General features: G+C 44.0%; 1 protein-coding gene and 1 long non-coding RNA gene across 4 annotated transcripts in view; one reads left to right on the top strand and one right to left on the bottom strand.

Annotated features, from left to right (window-relative positions):
* Positions 1–2000: 2000 nt before the first annotated feature.
* On the bottom strand, positions 2001–4613 carry LOC148641782 (uncharacterized). The gene is made up of 2 exons (XR_015929900.1): positions 4477–4613; positions 2001–4178 (listed from the first exon to the last, which is right to left on the bottom strand). It is a non-coding gene; the product is annotated as an uncharacterized LOC148641782 (long non-coding RNA).
* Positions 4351–23296, top strand: part of mapkapk5 (MAPK activated protein kinase 5) — a 37031-nt gene continuing 18085 nt past the window's right edge. Inside the window, exons 1-3 of one of the 3 annotated variants that reach the window (XM_088618788.1) lie at positions 4351–5174; positions 12558–12631; positions 21701–21776. In XM_088618788.1, coding sequence (XP_088474914.1) covers positions 5139–5174; positions 12558–12631; positions 21701–21776 — 186 coding nt within the window. In that variant the 5' untranslated portion in view covers positions 4351–5138. Of the gene's footprint in view, positions 5175–12384; positions 12430–12557; positions 12632–14613; positions 14808–21700; positions 21777–23296 lie in introns of those variants that run through there. The other 2 variants (XM_088618789.1, XM_088618790.1) reach the window with 2 other exon arrangements.

Genomic DNA, 23296 nt, shown 5'->3' with positions numbered 1-23296 from the left:
TGGACATATGACAGGTATTAATTTCCCCTAGACAGAATGTGTAAAAATGCATAGAAGAACTTTTAAGTTCTCTAATTTTCTCATTTTCAGATATAAAAAGTAAAATGCACATTGTTTTTTTTCTTCGTTATCATCCTTTTCTCCTTCAAACTCTGTTTGATATTAGTATCAAACTACTCATTCATTTTTTCAGACTCATAACTGATCAAGTGTGGATCAAGTATGGTATCAGAAACAGTGATATATAATTATATATATAACTAGATGAGAGATGTTTTGTGCAAATAAGAATGTTATGAATTTTCATTATTAGTATTATTATAGTTCAGGTGGGTAGCTGTGAAAAGAGAAGAAAGAAAATACACAACGTTTCGGCTGTGGAGCCTTCTTCAGATGTGAGAACGACACATCTGCAACACATAGGCAAAGGTAATGTAGCAGGAGAACAAGAGCTGGGAGAGAGGAGGGGCAGGAGGCGGGAGCAGGGGACAGACAGAGTGGCCAATCAGGTAGTGTGAAGTCAGGATAGGTGAAGAGAGGGGTGAAATGAAACCTACAATGAATAGAGAGAATTTAGAAGAAAATGAGTCTGTCGGTGAGTCTATATGGTGTTATGAATGGGAGTAATCTAATCTAATGGGATACAACCAAAGTGTGAAAACAAATTTTGTCACAAGGACAGGACAAACTCACTTACAGGTGATAGAACAAACATCTGAAGTGTGAAAGAAACGTCTTTCTGAGCCTGTGGACTTACTGTATGTAAGAGCTGGGAAACCCTTGCAGTTTTTATGTTCTGGAGGACAGACCCAGCGCGCTTTGCTGTCCTTATTGAGCTCAGCAAAACTGAATCTGCAAAAGACTGCGTCCTGCCCCGATTCTTCTGAAGAGGAATTTCCCACAATGGTCCAAAGACATACTGTTAGGTTAATCAGTGTCTGGGAAAACTGGCCTGGATGTGAGTGTGATCTAGCATGTCTTCACTGATGGAATGTCTCCCCATCCTTACGATGCACAGGGGACACCTCTGCCAGTTTATACCTCTCCAGGTAATGAAAGACCAATGTGTATTGATCACTTATGCAACTATTCTAGAATGCACCAGGTGACCAAAACGATGCTCTTAAAAAATCTTGGCAAGAGATGCTTTGACAAACCATAAAATGGTGCATTATTCAAAAACCTATAGAACAGGACTGGCTAATCATGGTGCTAGAAAGACACAATCTGGATGCAGGTCACCCTTAAATCATCCCTTTGTGAGGACTTGGAACAAATGCATTCAGATCAATTTAATAAATTATTTGGTTCAGGAAATCAGGAAGGGCCATCTGTAGTAACCGAGAACTACAGGGTTTTGTCTTCATTTCAGATGTTCTCCAAACCACTTAATTGAGCCAATTGTCCGCTTAAGTGGCTAGAACTAATTTTTTCCACGTCTTCCAAGATGATAAATCAAGGGTGACTTATAAAGCCTGCTGGTCTGCATTTGTCTTGCTTCTCTAAAACCAGTGCTGGCAACCGCTGCTATTGAATAAATGTCTCACATCTGGGGTTTGGTTCCATTTTGCTAGTGTTATGGAAACAAATTAAAAAAAAATCAAAATCTTACAGATGTAAAGTTTGTTTTTCTGAGATATATCAGGAATTAACTCACCATAATTTCCTGTTAGCTGTATAAATATCATGCACGAACCCCTTCTACAAACATAAGCTGAGCACTAGCTTCCTGTTCAGATGACATGGCATCTACAATCCACATTTATCTAAAAACATGCCGCTTCTACAGTGTTTGCAAATCTTCCTAATTTGACATAATCTGCAAACTTGAATAGTTTACTAACTATACTGGAATTTAAATCACCACGAATTATAAGCAGCAGTGGTCCTAGTACAGATCCCTGTGGTACACCAGTAATTACATCTCTGCAAAAAACATTTTGGGATACTGTGATTAAACATAAAAAATATACTGATGGAAAAAAGAAACGCAGCACGCGTTGTTGGACTGAAATTTCAACCTTCATTGCTGAAATAACAATAAACAAGTGAGAATAATAGGAAAACAAAACAGTACAACAACAAAAACAACAGGAAAACATTAACAACTGTGAACCTTAACAACAGTCTTCTTGCAGTCCTTCAGTATCTTGTGTGGCCGCCTCTTGCAGCCACCACTGCTCGACACCGCTGGCACATAGAGCCAATGAGCCTCTGAACCTGCAGTTGTGGGATGGTATCCCATTCCTGCAGAAGGGCCTGACGAAGCTGCTGGCCATTGGTAGGCAGAGGGTCACGTCTCCGGATGGTGCGATCCAGGGCATCCCAAAGGTGCTCCATGGGGTTAAGGTCAGGAGAGAAGGCAGGCCAAGGCATCACCTGCACATCAGCATTCCTTAGGGCAGTTCTGACCACAGCCGCTGTGTGTGGCCTGGCATTGTCCTGCTGTAGGGTCAGGTCGTGTTGCCTCACATAGGGAATGATGATCTGCTGCACGATCTCATCCCTATAACGCACCCCGTTCAGCCGGCCCTCAATGAAGTGGAGCTGCGTCCGGCCTGTATGGTGAATACCAGCCCACACCATTACTCCGGTTCCACCCTGGGGGTCAGTTTCCTGGACACAGGCATCAGCATACCTCAGTCCTCTCCTCCTCCACATTCTGGCCCTACCTTCTGTGTGGAACAGGCTGAAGAGTGACTCATCTGTGAAGAGGACCTGATGCCACTGCTGACGAGTCCATTGCAGCCTCTGTCTGGCCCAAGCCAGGCGGGTGTGACGTATAGGAGGTGTGAGCAGAGGGCCTCTGACAGGTCGCCTTGTTCTAAGGCCAAAAGCATAAAGCCTGTTCCTCACTGTCCTGTCACTGATGCGGGCATTGTGTCTACTGATAGTTTCAGCAGCAGTACGGGTGGCAGGTCTGAAACGATCTCTCAGGTGGACCAGTCTGATGTGTCGGTCCTGCTCTGGTGTGGTCACCCGAGGGCGACCGGATCTTGGAAGGTCATCTGTCCTGCCGGTCTGCTGAAACCTTCTCTGCAGTCGGGACACAGTGGAGCGGCTCACTCCATAGTGTCTGGCAACGCTGGCACATAACATGCCTGCCTGTAGCATGCCAATGGCCCTCTCCCTATCCTCTGGTGACATTCGAGGCATTATGGAACGCACAGAAAACTAAGTGTGGCCTTTTTCTTGCAGTGACCTAAGCGTTGAATTAAGGCCTTTTTAAAGGTGACCTGATCAGGCAGTGTTCCATCCGGACCTCATTGAGTAAAAGTACACCGAACGAGCTTTCGTGTGATTGGCAAGTTGGAATGCCTCACTGCACAAACTGTACTGCTGGTCAGAGCTATAACTATAGCATTCTCAGTCCAGAATGTTGCGTTTCTTTTTTCCATCAGTATACAGTTTATTTGTGATTAATATTTTAATGGCTAGTCTTAAATAATATTATGAATAGGGGGAACAATTCTTGTCTAAAATTAAAGTTTTGCGTTACTTATAAACAAACACAATTCTCAATACTACTTACCTATTTACAAATGATTTGTTGACTATAATTGTGCTAGAAAACATCTGATGTCGCGATTTTAAGAGGCTCCAACGGCTCACGAATCTAGTTTCAGTTTGTGATTTGTAGCGGTTAAAATAATTTTTACCAGCTAAGTCACGCCTGAGTAGTGTTTGTTGAATCACACGCACGTTTGCGTAAATGGTAAAGAATGGAAAAAAATATTTATCTGGGACCAAACCTAAAATTTTAAACCTCCTCAATGACTGAATGACTATCCAGCGGTATTGAAATTTGTAATTCGGCATTTAAATCGGAAACAGAAAAGACAGAAAACAGAAATGTATCACAAAGTGAAAAATTACGTCTTTATGTTTGCAAATTTAAAATCGTGAATTTCAATACAAGCATGATTCCTATGCAACCAACACATTCTAGCTTTAAAGGTTCTTCGATTAAAAAACTGAGTCATATCGCTGCAATTACTAGCTATTTCTAGATGCTCAAAAGTTAATTTTAGACATTTTCTCGCATTCTCTGAAACCACGGGACGTCTCGAACCAGCTTCCTTCAAACAGCTATGACATCATCATCACGTTCCTAGTGCAAGATGGACCCCAATGGCCCGGTTCACTACGCGTAAGTACGATAGGTGTCTATGAGGTGCCTGATGAATTTAAAAAAGAAAAACGTTGTTAGCCAAATTTAAACAGTGAATTAAATAATTTAAAAGTCTTGTGTGTAAATGATAGTATTTTATAGATAGAGAGATGTATTGTTGAACATAAGGTGAGAGGTGTCTGTGTTGTATTGGAGCAGGCCGTAAGATGAGGCACCCTCGCTCCGGTGCATTTCCATCCCCGGCATCTCCTGCGAATTGAAGCCTGTGGATGATCTGCGGCGGCTGGAGTTGGTGGACCCAAGAAAGTCTGGTTTTCGAGCTGTCACCCTTTTCAACGCCCCACCTTTAAGACCGGGAATGAGCCATCGGGTGCTTTAGCCAAGCCGCGGCCTGAAGTCCAGCTGCCGTCTCTCCCCCCCTCTCTTTCGAAGCGAGGGCCGAGGTGTCTCTGCCTGCGCTCAATGGCGACATAATCCGGCCGATTTCTGCAAAAACTCTCTGCCTGTCCCTCCGTCGTCCTCCTCCTCCCCCTTCCTTAGCCTGCCTGCTGTTCTCTATCCCGGGCGTCTCCTCCACCTGTCCCCGGCAGTCCACTCTCAGCCACAGTCTCCAGCCTCCACCCCAGCCCCCCCCTCCGTTCCCTGACGCTGGTGATCTCATCTCCCGATCCCCGTCCCTCTCCGTGTCAGCCTCCCACACGAGCCCCAGTCCTCTCCCTCTCCATGATCGTTACGGTGAAGCCAGGAGGAGGGCTCCCGTTCCTTTGTCTGACGATCCGTCTAGCCGGCTCCGCCAGCCCCCGGTCGCCTCCACAGACTCTGCGCTCCCTCGCCGGGAAGGAGTCGTTCGCCGAACAGCCGGAATTATGGACTGTCACCTTGAGTCTCGGGTAGAATATTAACAAAAACATTTTTTTATTTTCGCTGCCCTTCCCCCCCGCCTCTTTTCGTATCGTTTCGGTACAGTAACGAGCAGAAAGTACAAGGAGGGACCAGGCTGAGCACCATGTCGGAGGACAACAACGTGGACAAGTTTATTAAGGTAGGTCCCCCCCACTCCGGTGTAGGACCTTAAAGGAGAACCCCGAACCAAAACAGTCACACGGAGTGTCCGGTGCTCTGCGGCAGGATGCTTTGATATTGTCAGCTGTAGCGATAAGCAGGAACAGCTTTGTTATCCACGCCGTTGCAAACTCATTAAGAACGCCAGCCTGGAACTAGTTATTAACGAAGCCCCATTGGGTGAGATCGCTCCCGACTTTCACTTTTCGAGAAGCGTTTCTCCCGCAGCGTGTTGGGAGTAAACAGAGACGCACACTTTTGCATCGCGTTTTGTCACGGTGCGCCGTGCACTTGTGGATACGGGCCCCTTTCCACAGTTTTCATTACAGATGTGCATTCGCGAAACCGTCGCCAGGAGCGCCGAGCAACAAGTTTGAGATTTTCGGTCGGACTGTGGTTTCTGTTTCGCCCCTTTTCACTGCTGTACTTGGAAGGCTTAATCTATTGGAATTGTGAGACAATTTTGTCAAGAGTGCAGTGTAGTTGCACCGCTTGTAGCAACGAATGCGTGTGTATGTGGTTGAATCGTCTTAGCAGTTCAGTATGAAACTTGAAATATTAATTGTACCCTCGTGGTTTGTCAACGGGAAGACAGAAGCAATGCTTTCTGCACGTCTATACATTCACTACCATGGCGAATCGCGATATTTTTTAAGAAGTCATTGGGACGTTAGTAGTCTCTTAATGTCATTTATGTGTTATTTTGATACACAGATTGCCTTACACAGCTGTTATGTCAGTAAGACAACCAGGTTACTAACCTATCGCTTTCACAGTCAGTGTACATTAAGTTTGTGATATGTGTATACACACTGCTACTTTCCAACATATTTTGCATACTGCTGGAAAAACTCTGGTTTTGTCATTTTTTAATAATTTTAGATCTCCCTTTCTGGAACTTTTTAAATGGTTTTGTCCATCAGCAAGTTGATTAATCTGATTCCGCAGAGTTAAATTAGTTCACTTAATGATCAGATTGCCCATTCCCTTTTTTTATAGCTGTTCAAAGAAGTGCAGGCTATGGTGCTCTTCATATTTATTGGGAGTGAAGTCGAAATTGCTATATTTTCTGTAAATGCAAGCAGTTTGGTATGAATTAAAAGATGAATATGAGGCATATGTACAGAATGTCACATTTTATTCCTGGGTATTTCTGTGCTTCTATCTTGTGTTGTTTTGGATGAAGAGCACTTTTTGTGTGCAATCCCCATCCAGGCGAGAGTAAGTTTTGGGACAGTGGGCTGCCTGGTGTTGGGTGTTGATCAGGTGTTTCTGTTGCACTGATTGTGCCCAGTAAAGAGCTGTGAATATGTAGTGCTGTCTGCCTTTGTAGTCATAAGGCCTAAACTAACATGAAGACTAGAGAACTGGCTATGAAAGAAAAACAAGCAATTTGAATGCTGAAAGAAAAGAAGAATTCAGTCAGAACTCACAGGAGCACGGAAATGGGGCAAAATCAACGATTTGGAACATCTTAGGAAAAAAAAGAAACCACTTGTGTATTTAGCCGTCAGCAACAATCGGGTCGGCCAAGGAAAACAACTGCGGTTGATAGTTCGAAAAGATAGAAAACAACTGCAGTTTTCTTAACAGCTCTGAGAATTTGTCTAAAACAACTGTGGCAGAAATTGCCATCAACCTCCACGGTTCATGGCTGAACGTATCCCCAGTCTTCTGTCCGCAGGAGACTCCCACAGCTGAGTTACTGCGTAAAGGCTACCCCGCGGGGTGCGAAGGTCTCATCAGAACCATAAGTTACGATTTGTTAGAAAGTGCTTAGAGCAACGTGCTGTGGACAGCTGAGACAAAAATTAAACCTCTACCCAAGTGATGGCAAGGTGATTGTGTGGAGAAAGAACCGAACTGCAGCACCAGCTCATCTGCAGAGCGTGGTGGAGGCAGTGTCAGGGCCTGGGACTGCATGGCCTCCTCTGGAACTGACTCGCTCTCCTTTATGGGTGATGTGACTAATGATTGCAGCAACACAATGACTTCAGACGTATACAGGAACGTCTTGTCTGCCCCTGACAAGAAAATGCCCCCAGACTCATGGGCTGGCACTGCAGCATGCAGCCAGACAATGACCCAGAACACACTGCAGATGCAACCAAGGAGTTCATCAGGTGGAAACATGTGGGAAGTCTTATGACTGGCCAAGTCAGTCTCCGGATTTAAGTCCAGTTGAACATGCCTTTCACGTGCTTCAGAACCCCCCCAAAACCAACAACCACTGAAAATGGCCACAGCAAAGGCTCGTCAAAACATCTCGAAAGAACAAACCAGGAGTTTCAGTGGGTCACAGGCTTGACTCAGTTATTGCGTGAAAGCGATTTGCAACCAAATACAAAGTTTTATACTGCTCTAATTTCCTTTGTTAATTTGTCCCAATACTTATGCTCACCTGAAATGGGGGGATAGAACACTAAAAGTGGTATTAATCTAACACATTAAAGTATATATGTAGAAATATCTAGAAATAAAAGGTGACATTCTGTACTTTTGCCTCTTATTGATCAGGTATACTCAAATACAAAGTGCCTGAGTATTCAGAAAGAATAACTTTGACTTCACCATCCCAATACTTATTGAGGGCATTGTATTAATGATAGGATCTATTAATGTCCAGTGCAATGTAGAATTACATTACTGATTTTTATTAATAAGCAATATGTTATTTTCTAAACAAAACTCTTACAAAAAGTTAATTGCTTATGAATACAGGTATTAATTTGATCAGTTATTATTTGATCAGCAAGGACATATGGATTTTTGCCTTTGTCTTTCATGCAAGGAGTTTTCGTATTTTGAAATTTACAAACTCCTGAGCAGTGAGCTTCCACCTCTTTCAGATCCATACGGTTTCAGTCCTGTTTGGGTCAGGTGAGGGCCTTGGTCTGTCGGGCACATAGACTCTTTTCCTCTTTTGTAACTCTGCCTTCAGAATGACTGTCAGTGGAGTTCCTCTCCGTAGCTTGGTGATCTAATGATTAAGGTTAAGATCTTTTTATCTGGAGGTTCCCAGTTCTGTCCCTGTAGCGCATCAAATTACTCGTAGCAAGTTACTGAAACGCTGTGCTGTGTCCTTTGCATGTGTTGGTCAGTGGTTTTGCAGCTGCAGTTGTGATGCTTACAGTTTGGTATTCTCCCACTGTGGTCACCACCCATCTCATGCGTGTCAGAAAGCTGTTCACTCCTGTAAAGGGTCAGAGCAGCCCCGTTCTGGAGACAGGGGGCGTAGGGCAGGAACTCACCCTGGATGGACACGCAGAAGCACATGGGGTCATCCAGAGATGCCAGTTATCCAAGGCATTGTGACTTTGGAAGGGGGCGGGAAATGAGAGGACCCAAGGGAATCACAGTAACATGCGTGATGACACACAGATTCCATACAGAAGGCACCCAAGTCTGGAACAGGAACCCAGGACCAACGAGCTGTCAGAAAGCAATTCTAGCACACAGCCATGTCACCTGTAGGTCATCCTTAAAGACATGTGATGTTATCATCATGCACAAATGGGATGACTTCTTAATTTGCAGATCCTGTAGAAAACATCTACATCTGCCTACACGGGTATTATTGCTATAAGGAAAAGTGTTCTTGAAATACCATCAAAGTAGTCTGACTGTAAAGTTTAGGCCCAACCACGAGCTCAACCGATTTATTTTAACAGAACAGAATATTAAGGTCACAGTGAAGCCACAGCGCCGTTACATCCATATACAGGGCTTGTGATATCACATACAGTCTACTGTAATTAAGAGTGTGCACTGGATGCGGAGGCAGTTTTACAGGGAAATCACTATTAAAAAATCTTGATAAATACATATGACACGCTAACCTATTTGTTCAAAACAGTGCAGTGGGTTGTTTCAGTGATATCTTAATAATTCACTGTCTCTTAACCATTACTGGCTTACACTCACCTTTAGGGCAAACGTGTAACTGATTCATATTCTCTGAGCTCGCTCATGTGAGAGCATGGTAGTGTGGTATCCGCCAAGTCAGTACAAGGGTCTTGTTTACGTATGTTGTTGTCAGCACTCTGGCATTGTCATTTAAATGCTAAGTATCGCCATCACAAGGACTATTGTTTAGGCGCATTGTGGTTTGACTGTGGTACCATTAAATAAAATTTGCCGCTGCTTGTGTTAGGGTAGCGACATGTGACAGCTTCAGCGCCGTTTTGATCGAGTTGTGGGAATTCCCATTTCCAGCCTTGCCTTCTGTAACATCAGCAGTTAGGAGTGGGGGCACAGGCAGGGAAATGAGTCTGATATTAGGCAGAGCACAGGCACTTACAATGCTAGCTGTATGTCTGGATTCCCCAAAGATGGATTTCTGCCTGTTTGCCTGCATTTCAGTGGAAGATGATATATCATCTGATACCTGTCCTGTTGCCAAAAAATGAAAAATCGTCACAATTCTGGCGTGGTCTGGCTAATCCGCTGTCAGTGTCCCCTGACGGAGGGTATGAGCCGATCCCTGTGGAGACATCCAGTACACCCAACTGAGGAATTCCAGCATGATCCGCAGGCCAGGGTGGGGAGGTGATTTCCGCACCTTGAGAGAGACCCTTCCTGCCTTTCGCAGGACAGGGGCCGACGCATCAACCTGTGAACCCCTCCTCGTGATTCCATAGCGCCGCTTCTGCGTCCACAGCGCCCAGGTGTTCTGGCGATCCAGCGGGAGCTGTCACCATCGCCACCGAGATGAGGAGCAGGACGAGCCGCTTGACTGACGCGCGAGGCGCTGGAACAGAAAAAAACACACAGGCGCAGGGTCAAGTCATGGGGTTTCACGCAGGTTTAGAAAATGAGTGAAAGTTAAAAAGACTAAAGAGAATAGTGTTTTAATCATCATCAACATCAGCATCTCTATTTAAAACTCAACCCCTGTCACTCTGCAGTAGGAGATATAAATAGGCTGTGCCCTCATACCAGGATATCTAAGGGCACACTCTTGGATCCTTGTCATTCTGATTTAAGAGGTAGGACTCTGCACTTCCAGCAGCTCCTGATTCATTTTTACAAGCTGCCACTTAAGATAATGACCCAGGGGCCAGTGGAGCCTCAGAGCAGCCAAAACCTCTCCCCCAGACTCTGCTGTGTTGCCCATTCTTGCCCTTTTCCCTGTTCTCACCTACCACATACTTGTTAAACAGTGCTGACAACTGCCCTGTAGACTGACTGTAGAGAGTCTGACCATGTGTCTTTCTGGCAGTTTTCTGTATGTCGCGCGTCTTATCCTCAGTAACTTGAAAAGCCTTGTGTTGTGCGATCAGGGGCGTACAGGAGAAACGGGATGTATGACACGGTTGGTTTTAGCTGAACGAAAGCCTTCAACACACGAGTCGAACACCGCAAAGGAGAAAAGGTTTCCTGGGTCGCCTCCAGCTGTCTGTCCAGCTGTTCATGTTCTGTATTTGAATTTCTTTGCTTAAAACACATTTACTCATCCTTACCTCCCCATACTAAGTGCAGTTATGCTTAAGCTAAAGCCTTCGGGGATGATTTAACACAGTCTTAAACTGGAAGAAGCAAGCTGACAAGAAAACTAAACCAGAATGCCTCTCGTGTTTCTCAGCCAGACTGAGAGTACAAAACGCAAAGTTGGCAATATTTTTGTGTCTCTCACTTTCTTGCCAAGTCATGTGTGTGTAAGTAAATCTCACTTAAGTCCTTAAATAGTTGTTTCTGCAGCAGTAAAAAGCCTGACAGCTTTGTTGGCTTCAAATTTTTTTGTCAATTCTTCTTATTCTTTGGAAAAGTTGAGCTTTCTGTTATAATCGTTTGTTCATATATGACTTATTGCATTTCCTGAACTGTGCATCTTCCTCACAAGATCTTCAAGCACAGCGTTTGAAGAAGTTTAATAATTTAACCTGAGTAGTATAAAGTAAAGTACTTTGTAAAGTAGGCTGCCCTCTCACTTAACAACCTTTTATCTATTTAACAAGTCCTTGAGATCTTCTTATGGTCCAGAACTAGTCGAATCTTTGTCTTTCCAAGAAAAATATCTGATCACTTTATCCCTGGGCATGCTGACCTTTTTTTTCCAAGAACACAGGATACACACCAGCACATATCTGTGTATTTTATATTCTGTATGCTCATATGTATCGAGCATCTAAAGAAAGTTATCACGTATAACCACAACACATTCACAAAATCAACTTCTTGTGGCAGGAACACTGACATTCAGCTTTATCAGATGTGACACAGGTAAACTCATCTTTCTGATTAACATTTGTCATCAACTGGATAGCCTACTGTGGAAGTCATTGGGATAGTTGCCTGTGTATTCACATGCTTAGTCTGGCTTCCAAAATATCGATAATGTAAAGACTGATGAACTGTTCCTAATGAACTCTCTCGCTAATGAGGTGAACTGGTGCTCACAGCGACAGTACAAGTAATGGTTGGTCATGAATCAGTTAATCAAAATGACCAAGATGTTTCTTTTGATTCTCACTCTAATTTCTGTGTACCGCTGTCAAAATAAAATGGCCTACAATCTCTCCATCGTCAGAAGACCATTAACTCCTGGTTAGGGCTGTGGCATGTGGGCTTAATTTACTGAAGTCTCTCCTTGCTGGGATTTTAAATACTAACTTTCTATAAGTGTGCATTTGATATTGAGAGCCCTACATAGTAGGGCTTCTACTATTCTGCTATTGTGTGGATTCCAGTATGTATACAGGTTAGCTGGCCTATTCAAACCACTGTATTGGGAAAGCAGTACTGTGACGCAGTGAAATATGGGATCCTAGAATGAGTGTTACCCAGGCAGACCAGAGACATTTAATAATGGTTGAGTGCTGCTGCTGTTTGTGCCTGTGATGGCTTGCATCCATCCTCTGGTGCGCACTGGTGACTTTAATACCCTTTGGTGTGCACTGTTGTCCATCTTGTTCCCCCTTGGTCCACTGGTAGTCGTGCCAAATTCCATTGTGCAATTCAGCACAATCTGAAGTTATTTGAATAGGCCTAACTTTGCATGTTTACTCTGTGCATTGTCCATCTTTCCTCGCGCCCCTGTGTCAGACTGCTGCACTGAGTATTTAACTGGTATTTAGGGTCAGCTGGATAAATTGGTGGTCAGTTTTAAAGGGCTTCATCCAGAGGACAGTGTCTGCCAGCGGGGAAAGAGGACTTTTCTCCCAGCAGGGCAGACCTGTGAACTCCAGATACGAGGGAACAAAGAGATGAAAGAACAAGCCTTAACTGTGGCAGAGGTGTGTCTTGCCCACGTCTGAGAGAAAGAGGCTGTCATTAGAACTTGCTTTGGGTTAATTCGTTAACTGACAGAACCAGTCACATCATTTTGTTTTTTCTTATTTTAGTTATTGTATCTCTTTGACAGGAGACTTCAATCTTAGAGGAATACAACATCAACTGGACTCAGAAACTTGGAGCTGGGATCAGCGGTCCTGTGAGGTAGGCTTTATTAGCCCGGAGTTGGCAGCTGTTTGTCCACATGGCTTGTCCCCAGCGTGGTGGAAAGGCTCCCTCTCACACAGGCCTCTGCCGCGTGGTGAGTTCACACCGCGTGGACGTGTGGTGCATCTCGCTGGAATGACACTCTGAGCTCACTTGACCAGACCACGCCTGGGCTGGGTGGGTCAGAGATCCTTTCCAAGCAGGCTGGACTGCTGGATGCCTGGCCGCTGAATCTGATTTGAGATATGTTGTTTGCATCATTTTCAAAGCCTAGAAATGCAGTTTTATGAGATTTTCAGAGCTTGGTGGAAAGCTTTTCGAGACTTCTTCGAACCAGATGAGGGCACGTGAAACCTGGCGTGACAGGCGGCTCGTGTTGGGACTGGCGGTGAGGAGGAGTGGTTAAAACTCTGAACTCGTAGCTGGAGAACTGTGGGCTCAGATCCTGGCTGGAGCACTGCACTTAAGTAATAATCGATCACCATAGGGGCCATATTTAAGAGTCTTAAAGTTCTTGATTCCTCCTGTTTAATGCTCTGACTACAGATCTGACTGGCTGGACTAGTCTTCTGTGTCCTGTGAAAGTGGTGACCATTCAGCGTGTTAGCATAGACCTTTCTGAAAATGTCCTGTTCCCTGAACAGTTTGAACTGCACCCAATTAATTGATTTTGCACAACAGAAGTTTCAGACAGTCCTTTGACAATAAAAGGTTTTCAGGCCAGAAAAACACAGCCGTCATAGTATGGGGGAAATGCACAATATGAAGAATTATCTATTAATAGTTGAATATCAGTGGAAATTGTGTAGCATCATATTTTACACCTAATCTTCCATCATTCTATTTATGTCCAAGATTTTAAATTACTAGTATCAGTGAAAAGTCCGAAATCATAGAAATGCAGTGAAAATCCTTCTTGTGCTAGTACAGATTGTTACCATTTGTAGTACCAGCAAAACAAAAGGCTTGGTAGTCTGAATAAATGCAATTCAGCATGGAAAACAAATGGGAAATTCTACTGTACCAGAGTCGTTTTCTTGGAGCACAATTCGGGCAGTGTTCATGAAACATTTAGCACTGCCATTCTACCTCATAAGCTTCGAAATGTCACATCTTTCAGAACCAGACGTTGAAATCTCTGAAGGGAGTTCACAAACCTTTTAGCTTATGGATTTACGGTAAAATTAGAGTCATAATTGCAAATTAAAATTTAGTGTAGTGAAAACTGTTCCATAAGACCCGGAACTCTAATTGATTGTACTGAATACAATATACTTTTTACTCATTACTTGCCTTTTAGTTTCCCTCCTGCTGTGAGGAGATGGATCTTAATTGAGAGGAATGTTCTTTGCTGTCAGAATCCAGCCACAGCCTGCTCTCACCTGCCTGAGCAAATATCTGTTTCCAAGCTGTTAGAGCCTACCAGAATGATACAAATGCAAATAGTGTGCTCAGCACCATGTTTGATTCAACAGTTGTGTGAAGTTTTTATTAACATTAAGAACACCACCATGTTTCAGTCTTTCCGTTAAGCAGATAGTAGATTTCAGCATGTCAGGCCTGTTGACAAGTGAGCTTGACAATATTAGAAGAAATTGTCATAAAGGGCACTCCTATGGCAATGAAGATTTCTTCCCTGTTTTTTCTGAAATTAACTTTCTGTAAACAGATCTTTGAAGAAGGTATAGCATGCATCTTTGAAAGGTTTTGAAGAATTTGCAACCCCTGTCCATCCCGTACTTCTACCTTCGTCTGAGGTTGTGGTGGGGACGTTGTGATGTTGAGTTGCATGTTCCGGCACCTTTCAGTAAGATCTGGGGATCGTTCTGGTCGGGTCAGGGAAAGTGGTGGAAGTAGAGTTGTGCACCCTGGATCGTCAGAGAAACAACACGGAGAAACGGATTGGGAGAGGCTGGTCTCAGGTGCCTGAAACAATACCACCCAGCATCACATCGCCAAACAATTTTGCCACACTCTAGGTCCTGGAATCAGGCCAGAATATCTTCACTGTTGACCCAAAATCTGTATCGCTGGTCTGGACTACCGCTACAATTGGAGGTCAGGATCCCAGAAGAGACGTGGTGGTTACTGGGGACACCATTTACTGTAACACTGGAACGGAGACGCGCAGAAGGGACTGAGACGGCAGCTGTCTGCAGGCCGTGGAGCTAAGGTGACTGGCTAACTTGGGCATGCGATCACCCAGTTGTTGTCATCCATGTGTGCAGATTTTACATTGGTGTAGACGGCACATGCAATATCCAGGTCAAGTTCAGATAACGTGGCAAGGAACTGGAGAACGGGACTAATTCAGTGGTTTTCTCAGGGATCCTTCCAGCTCCTGGCAGAGGTGAACAGTAACAAAGGTTCAGATGGGAAGTGAACAGTTGATGAGGATGTGGTGTGCAGAAGAAGGCTTTAGCTTTCTTGGCTGCTGGAAACCTTTCCATGATGCAGGCCTGGGTGGGTCACGTCTGAGCAACATGGGCACATGACATCACGAAACCCAGAAGCATTTAAACTACAAAAGAAGGGGGGGGGGAACTAAAGAACTTCCAAAGGGAAGTTACAGGAGGAGAAAACACAAAGGGAATAAAAAATGAGGAACGGGTAATTAAAAGCTTATAAGTCAATGCTAGGAGTATTTGGGAAAAAATACTGGAATTAGAAACTCCCACGCTAGCAAGTAATTATGATATAATTGCAATTACAGAAACATAGTTAACTGAAAATGTCATGAGCAGACACACACTGTTCTGGAGAGACAGAAAGGCCGAAGAGGGGAAGCTGTGGTATTGTGTATCGTTGTGTTGTGTTGTACCCGGTTGAAGAGGATACGTTGTCTTCCTTCAAGGGAGCTTCAGTGAGCTGCTACCTACCGAAGAGGCCAGATGGGTCTCTTCTGACCTCCTCTCCGAATTAGCATCGTCACCGTTCTGGTGTTCTTCTGGTTTCTTACACTCCTCACATCGGGGTACCCAACACTGAGGGGGGGTGTTTATTTGATTGAGGGACCGTGGTGTTTTGTCTAGCGAGCGTGCATGGTGCTCCAAGGTCAATACTCCCACCACTTAGCTGTCTTATGGCAGGATAATTCTATGGCATTGTAAAAAAAAAACGTGCATCAATAAAAATGACTATTTAGCTCAGGTGTGGGCTGTAAAGGATCTAGAAGTCGTGTTTTTCTACTGTGTCTCGTGTCCTCTTCCACGCCCATTGCAAAGCTTCAGCAGCGTGGCTGAGTGCGAGGCCCACGTCCCGATGTACTTTTACCATACTGTGAGGTGTCTGTAAGTGTTAAGCAATGCCTAGATCAGCTGTGTAATGCATTTTCAATAATTATTTCATTCTTTATATCATCCCCATCATACCCTGATGGCTCACTGCAGCCCAAACAATTACGATCCCCCCCTACGTTGTCCCGAGCGGTCATCTGACCCCCTGTGGCCGCAGTGCTTGGCCGGCGGCTGAGGTAATGGAAGAGGGAAGATGGAAATTGCAGTAAGGTGCCAAAGCACATCTCGGATCGCCTTTGCAGCGGAACTCAAAACGAAGGTCAAACCTTGACAGCAGAACACGTGCGTTAGGAAGTGAGAAGTACGAAGCATCCTACAACCTCCACAGTCCTTCATTCGGTTACATCACAAAACAGATAAGGTCTCGAATGCTGTGCACCAACGGCAGATGAAATGGCATGAGTATTGTGTCTAACAGTGGAAATAATATTGGACATGTATTGAATATGTTGTTCAGTTATGCAGTTTTGTCGGTATCCACGCTATACTGTTGCCGCGGACGAGCTGGCGTTATTTCCCCAGCAGGCCTTGTGACGCAGAGCCAGTTAGGATCACAGAGTCCAACACTCTTCTAAGGGAATGCCTCTACCTGATTGCACTGCTGGGGATTCTCTGACTTCCACAGGGCTCTAGTGTGCAATGAGTCTGATGACGGGTGACACGAGAGGGACTGGGGAGTTTAAGATGGGTGTTTGAGTGGTTTCCAGACCTCTGTTGCCGATAAACCTTGTCCAGAGATTAATCAAGGACATTAGTCTAGACCTTTACAGTGTCCCTTAAAAATAACTGACTGAATTCCCCGGGCAGAGCTTCTAAATATCCGCACCTCCTCGAAGTTCTGATTATAATCAGATGTCAAGAAGCTAATATGTGCATTTAAAGCCAGAAACCACAAGACGTGTGTGAAGTATTCTTCTGCTATTCCCTTTAATTTGTTACAATTCTCCAGTTTGTTTTTTTAAGGAGTTGGCAGATTTAGAAGTGTCAAATAAGCCAACCACAGTCGTGTCCAAGAGTGTAATTCTTACCAAGTCGTTCTGCAGCCTGACACAGGAGAAACAGAAATGCAGAAGTGTCTTCTTTGGCATGTTGCGGCGCTGATCTCTCGTGTTCGTACTTGGAAGTTGGGCTGGGATTGCTGGAGCACCAGAAGGAAGATCGGGTGTCGGCAGTGACACACAAATCCCACAGATATTTTGGCTTGGTCCAGTTTTTTTCACTGCTGTCATATACAGCAGTTCCCAGTGTACTGTACTCCCCAGATGGGCTTCTGATTTTGGTCTGGCATAAAACAGTTCTCCACAGGGTTGCACATGTATGTCTGGATCTCTGTATTCTAAATTGATTGGTTAATAGACCAGAGCAGTGGTTTTGAAGAAGGGGAATCTCCAGGAGCTAAGAAAACCTGTGATGAGGTTCCATCCTGTGGCCTACTGCACGTGTATATATATGTATGTAATAAAGAAATGGTGCACACGTTGGCAGATTTGTATAGTCTGTTGCAGCAGCTGGTCGGGAAAGGAAGACTGAAGAAACCCCAGAAAAGTGAGTGTGTGACCTGAGATGGACTGGCCTTGTACCCGTTGCTTAGCAGGATAGGCAGAGAGGCTCTTAGAAAACTGGATCACAGTGCGAGGTATAATGCTTTCTGAAGCCTGCTATATCACAGAATCCCGGGCACATTCCAGGTTCAAACCACTGACTTCAACATTATGGAGCCCAACCTGTAAGGGATACATGTCTGATTCTGCTGACAGTTCTATTCTTTTCTCCCTAGTCTTGTTCTTCTTCGAGTAGGGATCTGTGTCAGCATGCGTAGGCTACAGAGGAAGTCAAAGTTTATTCCCTGCTGAAAAGAGAAGAAAAGCAACAGCGTTTCCGATTGGAGCCTTCACAGACTTGACACCTGAAGAAGGCTCCACAGCCGAAACGTTGTGTCTTCTGTTTTCAGCAGGGAAGAAGCCTTTACTTGTTCCTTTGTTCTTCTGCAGTTGTCATTCTGTTTTCTTAATTTTTCTGTCTTTTAATTTTTCATTACTTTTCCCAGTCAGGATATCTTCTTGTACAGTTGGAGAGAGAGGGATTGACACAGTAGAGCAAAAGAAAATGAAGTGTGTGTGTCTGTAATGTCATCCTAACCTTGTCCTCTGTGCACCTGTTCTGTCAGACAGGCTTTGCTTATTATAGAATAATGCGCGATCATCCACACATTGTCCTGGACAAAAAGTCTTAAGAATGAGAGCAGAGGCGTCTAAATTCAGTTCCTGGAAAGAGGTTGTGTCCTCTGTCACCCCAGCTGAGATCTCAGTAGCTTTATCAGTCTAATAGTTAAAATAAATGTATCTTAAATGTATTCTTAATGTCGGCCAGCAGTTTTTGGGACAGAAGTGACTCCTGTCCCCTTGTGGGGAGGAGCAGGGTTGGGCTACAAGATTGGAGGCTGAAGTCTACAGACCTGCGGCACCTCCTGTTAATTCATTTGCTTGAATTAAGCAAATATTTAGTTCCGTTAACTATTTTTCAAAGGCTAAAAACGCTTATATTCTCCCGCTATGACTAAATGTGAGTGATTTGAGGCTGCTTAAATTTTACAGTTAATCCCCACACAGCTATTCTTGAAATGGAGATGTTCCCCAGCTCCTGGTCAACAAAGGGTGTCAGACAGGTACAGGTACTTTGCTCTGTCAAAGTTGGTTTAGAAAGAGCAATTCACAAGAGATTGCTTTTTTATGTTAGATATGTAGTGTTGAAAAGGTGTAATCTTATTTCTATTGCATGATACAGCCTTTGCTAACCTTGCTTTATTGATCTGGAAGTGGAGGGTGTGTGTGTGCTTCTGGGGTCTTGCCACGCTCTGTAGTAACTCTGATACTCGCCCTGAGTTTCATGTTCTAACTGTGTCCATTTTTATTAGAATCCCATCGACTGGAGAACCCTGTGTTAGGCCAGTTCTTTGGGAAGCTTTAGGTCCTGGAAATTGTCAGCAGATGCCCTGAATGACTGGGCATCATGTCCAGTCCTCCCCAGCTCTATCTCTCTTCATCCAGAGTTTAAGCCTCTGAAACTGAACTTTGATCACACCAGACTGTTCTTCAGGAAGTACTTCATTAGGTCTAATCTGAGCTTTGGAACAGAGTGTATTTTTGAATCCCAGGGGGTGGCTTATGCAAAGTAATAGCAATTGTATAACCAGTTAACATTTAATTTCAGACTCACTCTGTGGGCTTTTTATTGTTCAAGGTTTGGCCTTTTTCTAACTACTTCGCTATTAAACTGCTCTTTAGCCAGCAATGAAAGAGAAGACGAGGTACTTTCTCAGACGTAGGTGTAACAAAAGCCTGTAATTCTCTTTTAAAAGATAAGGCAGAACACCGCTTGTCCAGAATTTACGGGCTGGCGGCAGGAATCTGGATCTTTGCACTCTCATGTATACAAGTACATTATGTGGAAAGTGGGAATGATCCTAATGACACCTGAAGAAGGCTCCACGCCGGAACGTTGTGTTTTCTTTCTTCTTTTTTCAGCAGGGAATAAACCTATTACTTTTTCCATTATGTGGAAATACATGTGGCTGTCCATACATGAATGCAGCTTGTTGACAGAATTATATCATTTTCTGTTTAATATCGTTTCATGTAAGTTGTGTTTGTTGAATATCCTGGGAAATTTCAGACCATAAAAATTGGCGACAATGATAAGGTAGCCATTTTGGCCATCTTTGTGGCTGGGATGCCAGTATGATGTCGTATGATGTTGTATGATGGGAAACTCTCATCATTTCTTCAAAGGCTATAGAGTTTGGCTATGGAGTTTTCTCCAGTGTGGACGCGCGGTGCTCGACGTAGTGGTTTCCTGATTTTATTCCAGCCAGGCTGGGTCTCAGTTGCTTTGCAACTTTAAAAACACGAAAACTGAATGATTAACAGAATGCTCGAGACAGGCAGATGTACTCTGCTTTTTAAACATTCGTAACAAAGTTTAGCCTTAATGAGTGGACGATGTCTTGTTACCCATGTTGTGATTTCACCTGGTGTTACATCAGCATAGTTTTCAACCTGAGCCCTTTACAAATCCCCCTGCCTTTTAGCAATGTTACCAATAAACTTTCTGAGCTTTTTAATTCTTCTGTCACAGCTTCTTCTTCTGCTTTTCTCTGTTACTTATTTTTTAGGAATAACTTTTTTCTGGTAATAATCCCAAAACTCCCAACTTCTGTATTGTGCTACTCCTCATGCTTGACCTTGATTCATCTCCCTGGGCCAATTTATCAAGATGATCAGTGATTAAAATTAAAATTCAACAATGGTGTCCTCCCCAGATTCACAAACATCCAGTACATTAGCTGTAATCCAGAAAAAAGTGCTGATTATGAGCAAGTGCAAGCAGAGAGAAAATGATTGATATGGACCTGATTCAAGTGTCATATTTTATAAGTGTGTCCAAGGTTTGTGTGTGTGTGTGGGTTTACTATGCCGTTAATCTCACTAGAGAAGTTCTAAAGTAAATGTGCTAAACAGATTCTAGGCTGCAGGTATTAGGGATGTGACAAGACCTGCAAAACATATAGGACTGTTCTTCACAAGTACCAGTGCTTCCTGCCTCTTTGAAGGGTTTTTTTAGAATGAGAAGCAGAACGGTCTTAATTGGCTCAGGTCAGGGCCTTGGCTGAGACGAATGTGCCTTATACTGTTGTCAAAACCACTATTTGGATCCATTTGCAGGACATAAAGCTTAATTGAGGACATTTGAGGTTTCTTTTCCTGCTAGGATTAAAGTGCTTGTTTTGAAGCAATAAAATTACTCCTTTGTACCCCATTTTCTGTCGCTGCTAAGCCATAAGATGCTCCACTCTCATGTCTAGCATGATATGGCACTTCAGCAAGATTACAGGTGTTACAGTGTGCAGCACTGGTACCTGTATGCAGGAGTGGATGGATAGCAAAACATAGGAGAGAAACGCCACAGCTGAATTGAGGTACTGTGTAAGGCATGTTGCAAATGCTTATGTAGATGAATTACAATCTTCTTGTAGGTTCTTGTGAAAAGTGAGCAATTCTGCTGTTACTGGGTGTGGTTTGATTTACATGCTATAGGTGTCTGTGTGTGTATGTGATTAACATAAACAGCAATGTGGTCAAATCCCAACATTTCAGTGGCTCATTTATTTCTGAGAATTCTCTGAGTTTATCCCAAGTGCATAAGCTTTGTTCTATTGTATGCTGCTTCTTTCCTTTGCCCAGAATATTAAAAATGGCCTCAACTTAGTGTGTTTTTCCTGCAGAACGTAGTCCGATATGTGCAGTGTGTGCAGGTGCTTCGAGACCTGATTGATTCTATAGTGACCTTTCAGATCTCTGACGGTCTCTGGCTGTCTGTGCTGTAAGCACCGTCTTTAAAACAATAACAATCTCAAGGACTCAGGTCTGGCCTCTCACAAGAATGTCTCATGTCCTCTTAGCTGACGATGGACATGGGCGAAGCACCTCCTGTACACACGATGCCCGTTACACATTATTGGAGCAGCTCAGTGATTGTGAGGAAATGGTTGCCCTTCTTGAAGACCTTTTCTGTTCTTTGGCGTAATTCAAGCCACAGACTCGTGAGCGTTTTCCAGACATGAGCCCAGAGATGTCTGAAGGAGGCCGCTGAGTTCAGATCCTAGGGAGGGCCTGCACAGTCAGCGTTGGGGTTTGGCGCCTCCGTGCAGCGGTGCGACCGGACGGAAATGCTGGGGTGAGAGGTCACACGGAGCTGTCTTGTGTTTCCTCAGAGTCTGCGTGAAGAAGGCGACACAGGAGCGCTTCGCGCTGAAGATCCTCATTGACCGGCCGAAAGCGCGGAATGAGGTAACTTGGGCCCCGGAGCTCGGAATGCTGGCCTCCCATTACAGAGACTGTTCTGGGAGACGTGGGGACTGCGTGCATAGTGTCTGAGATGCTTTCTGCTCTTTTCGTACTGCTTTCAGATGATGGTGGACAGCACTGCAGAATTGTGCTAAAGAACAGCAGGCCTTTAAGCTGTAGTTAAATGAAGACTGCTGCTGAGTCTTTCGGTTCAAGGGCTAATTAAGGGTTTTATAGTGATTTTGGGGGCCAGCTCACATTCAGTGCAGTGGGGAAGGTAATGTTGAAGCTATTGTCCTTATAGGTGCTGGAGGAACAGCACCTACAGATGCTTCCAGCACTAGGAGATTTGGAAAAATGCATTTTCCTGCCAGCTTTACATGATTCCAGACGTACTGGAGAATCGAGAAACAATGTCTCGAATGGGGGAACGCTGAACCTACAAATGCTTCATGTAAAAGCTCATCTGAATTTTGCTCAGATGGCGGTAGAAACACTAGGTGATCTCTCAGTTCAAGACATTTGTCAGACCCTCACTGCTTGCCCTTTGGGGAACCAAACTGAACCCAAAATGTACAAGTTCCCATGCAGTCCAAAATGGGTGTCTATCCATGTGTTGCATTACAATTGAAAGTTGTGCAGCTGAATGAAAGTTTTTGCAGCTGTGGCAAAACAGAAACGTTTTCTTACTGCCTGATCCTCATGCTCACTGCACTGGCTTTCCTGTTCTTAACAAACTTGTTTTTAACTTTTTTCCCTCCTAAATTAATTTGTTTTATCTGTGCCTGCTGTGCCTGCTCTGCTTCTCCGCTGACATCATTAAGTTTGTTAATTACACGGTAGGCTGCAGGAGCTATATAACGGGATTGCTTTGTTTGTTTCATGCCAAATGAAGTTGTCGATTCAATCCCTTTAGCACATCCAGTTGACATGCCCCAATCTTGTATGGCAAGATTTTCCTTTTGAGTACCTGCGTATCCTAGGTTGTTGATACAATATTCTTCTATGTTTTATGTGCTGGCTGTTGGCATTAGGAAATAACCATTGTTCTGCGCATTATACATTCTGGGTGAATAGTGCACAGAGGGGTCGTTTGCACAGCACTTTGAGGCTCTTTCACATTTTAAGACGGTGCTCTTATATGTAAGCTGGCCACAGCTTTGGGATATTTCTGTTTGCTCATTATAACACAGTGTTTCAACATGTGTAGATTTCTCTTGATCGCTGTAATTTGTGCAAGAGGCATAGGCCCTGACGTAGACATAGATGCGAGATTTGGTGGGTACATGTTTTTTGACAATTCTAAATTGCTAGACTATACAAATGTATTCAAATACAATATATTCATTACCGAATTGTCTGTTCCTTACATTATTCCACAAACCCAGAACCTTAGCACCCCATTTAGGTTATATAGCATTTCTGTCTCCTTCATAAAGCCACCGTTGTCACTGTCTGTTCCACATTCAGATAGTTCAAACTATCTGCCTTAAGGAGACCAAGGGTTTGAGTCCCGGAGTTTC

The sequence above is a fragment of the Lepisosteus platostomus genome, chromosome 24, assembly GCF_059453375.1.
Source record: "Lepisosteus platostomus isolate fLepPlt1 chromosome 24, fLepPlt1.hap1, whole genome shotgun sequence".
In the NCBI taxonomy this organism is placed as follows: Eukaryota; Metazoa; Chordata; class Actinopteri; order Semionotiformes; family Lepisosteidae; genus Lepisosteus; species Lepisosteus platostomus.
Note: the sequence above shows the minus strand (reverse complement) of the source record. Positions and strands in the feature narration are given on the sequence as shown.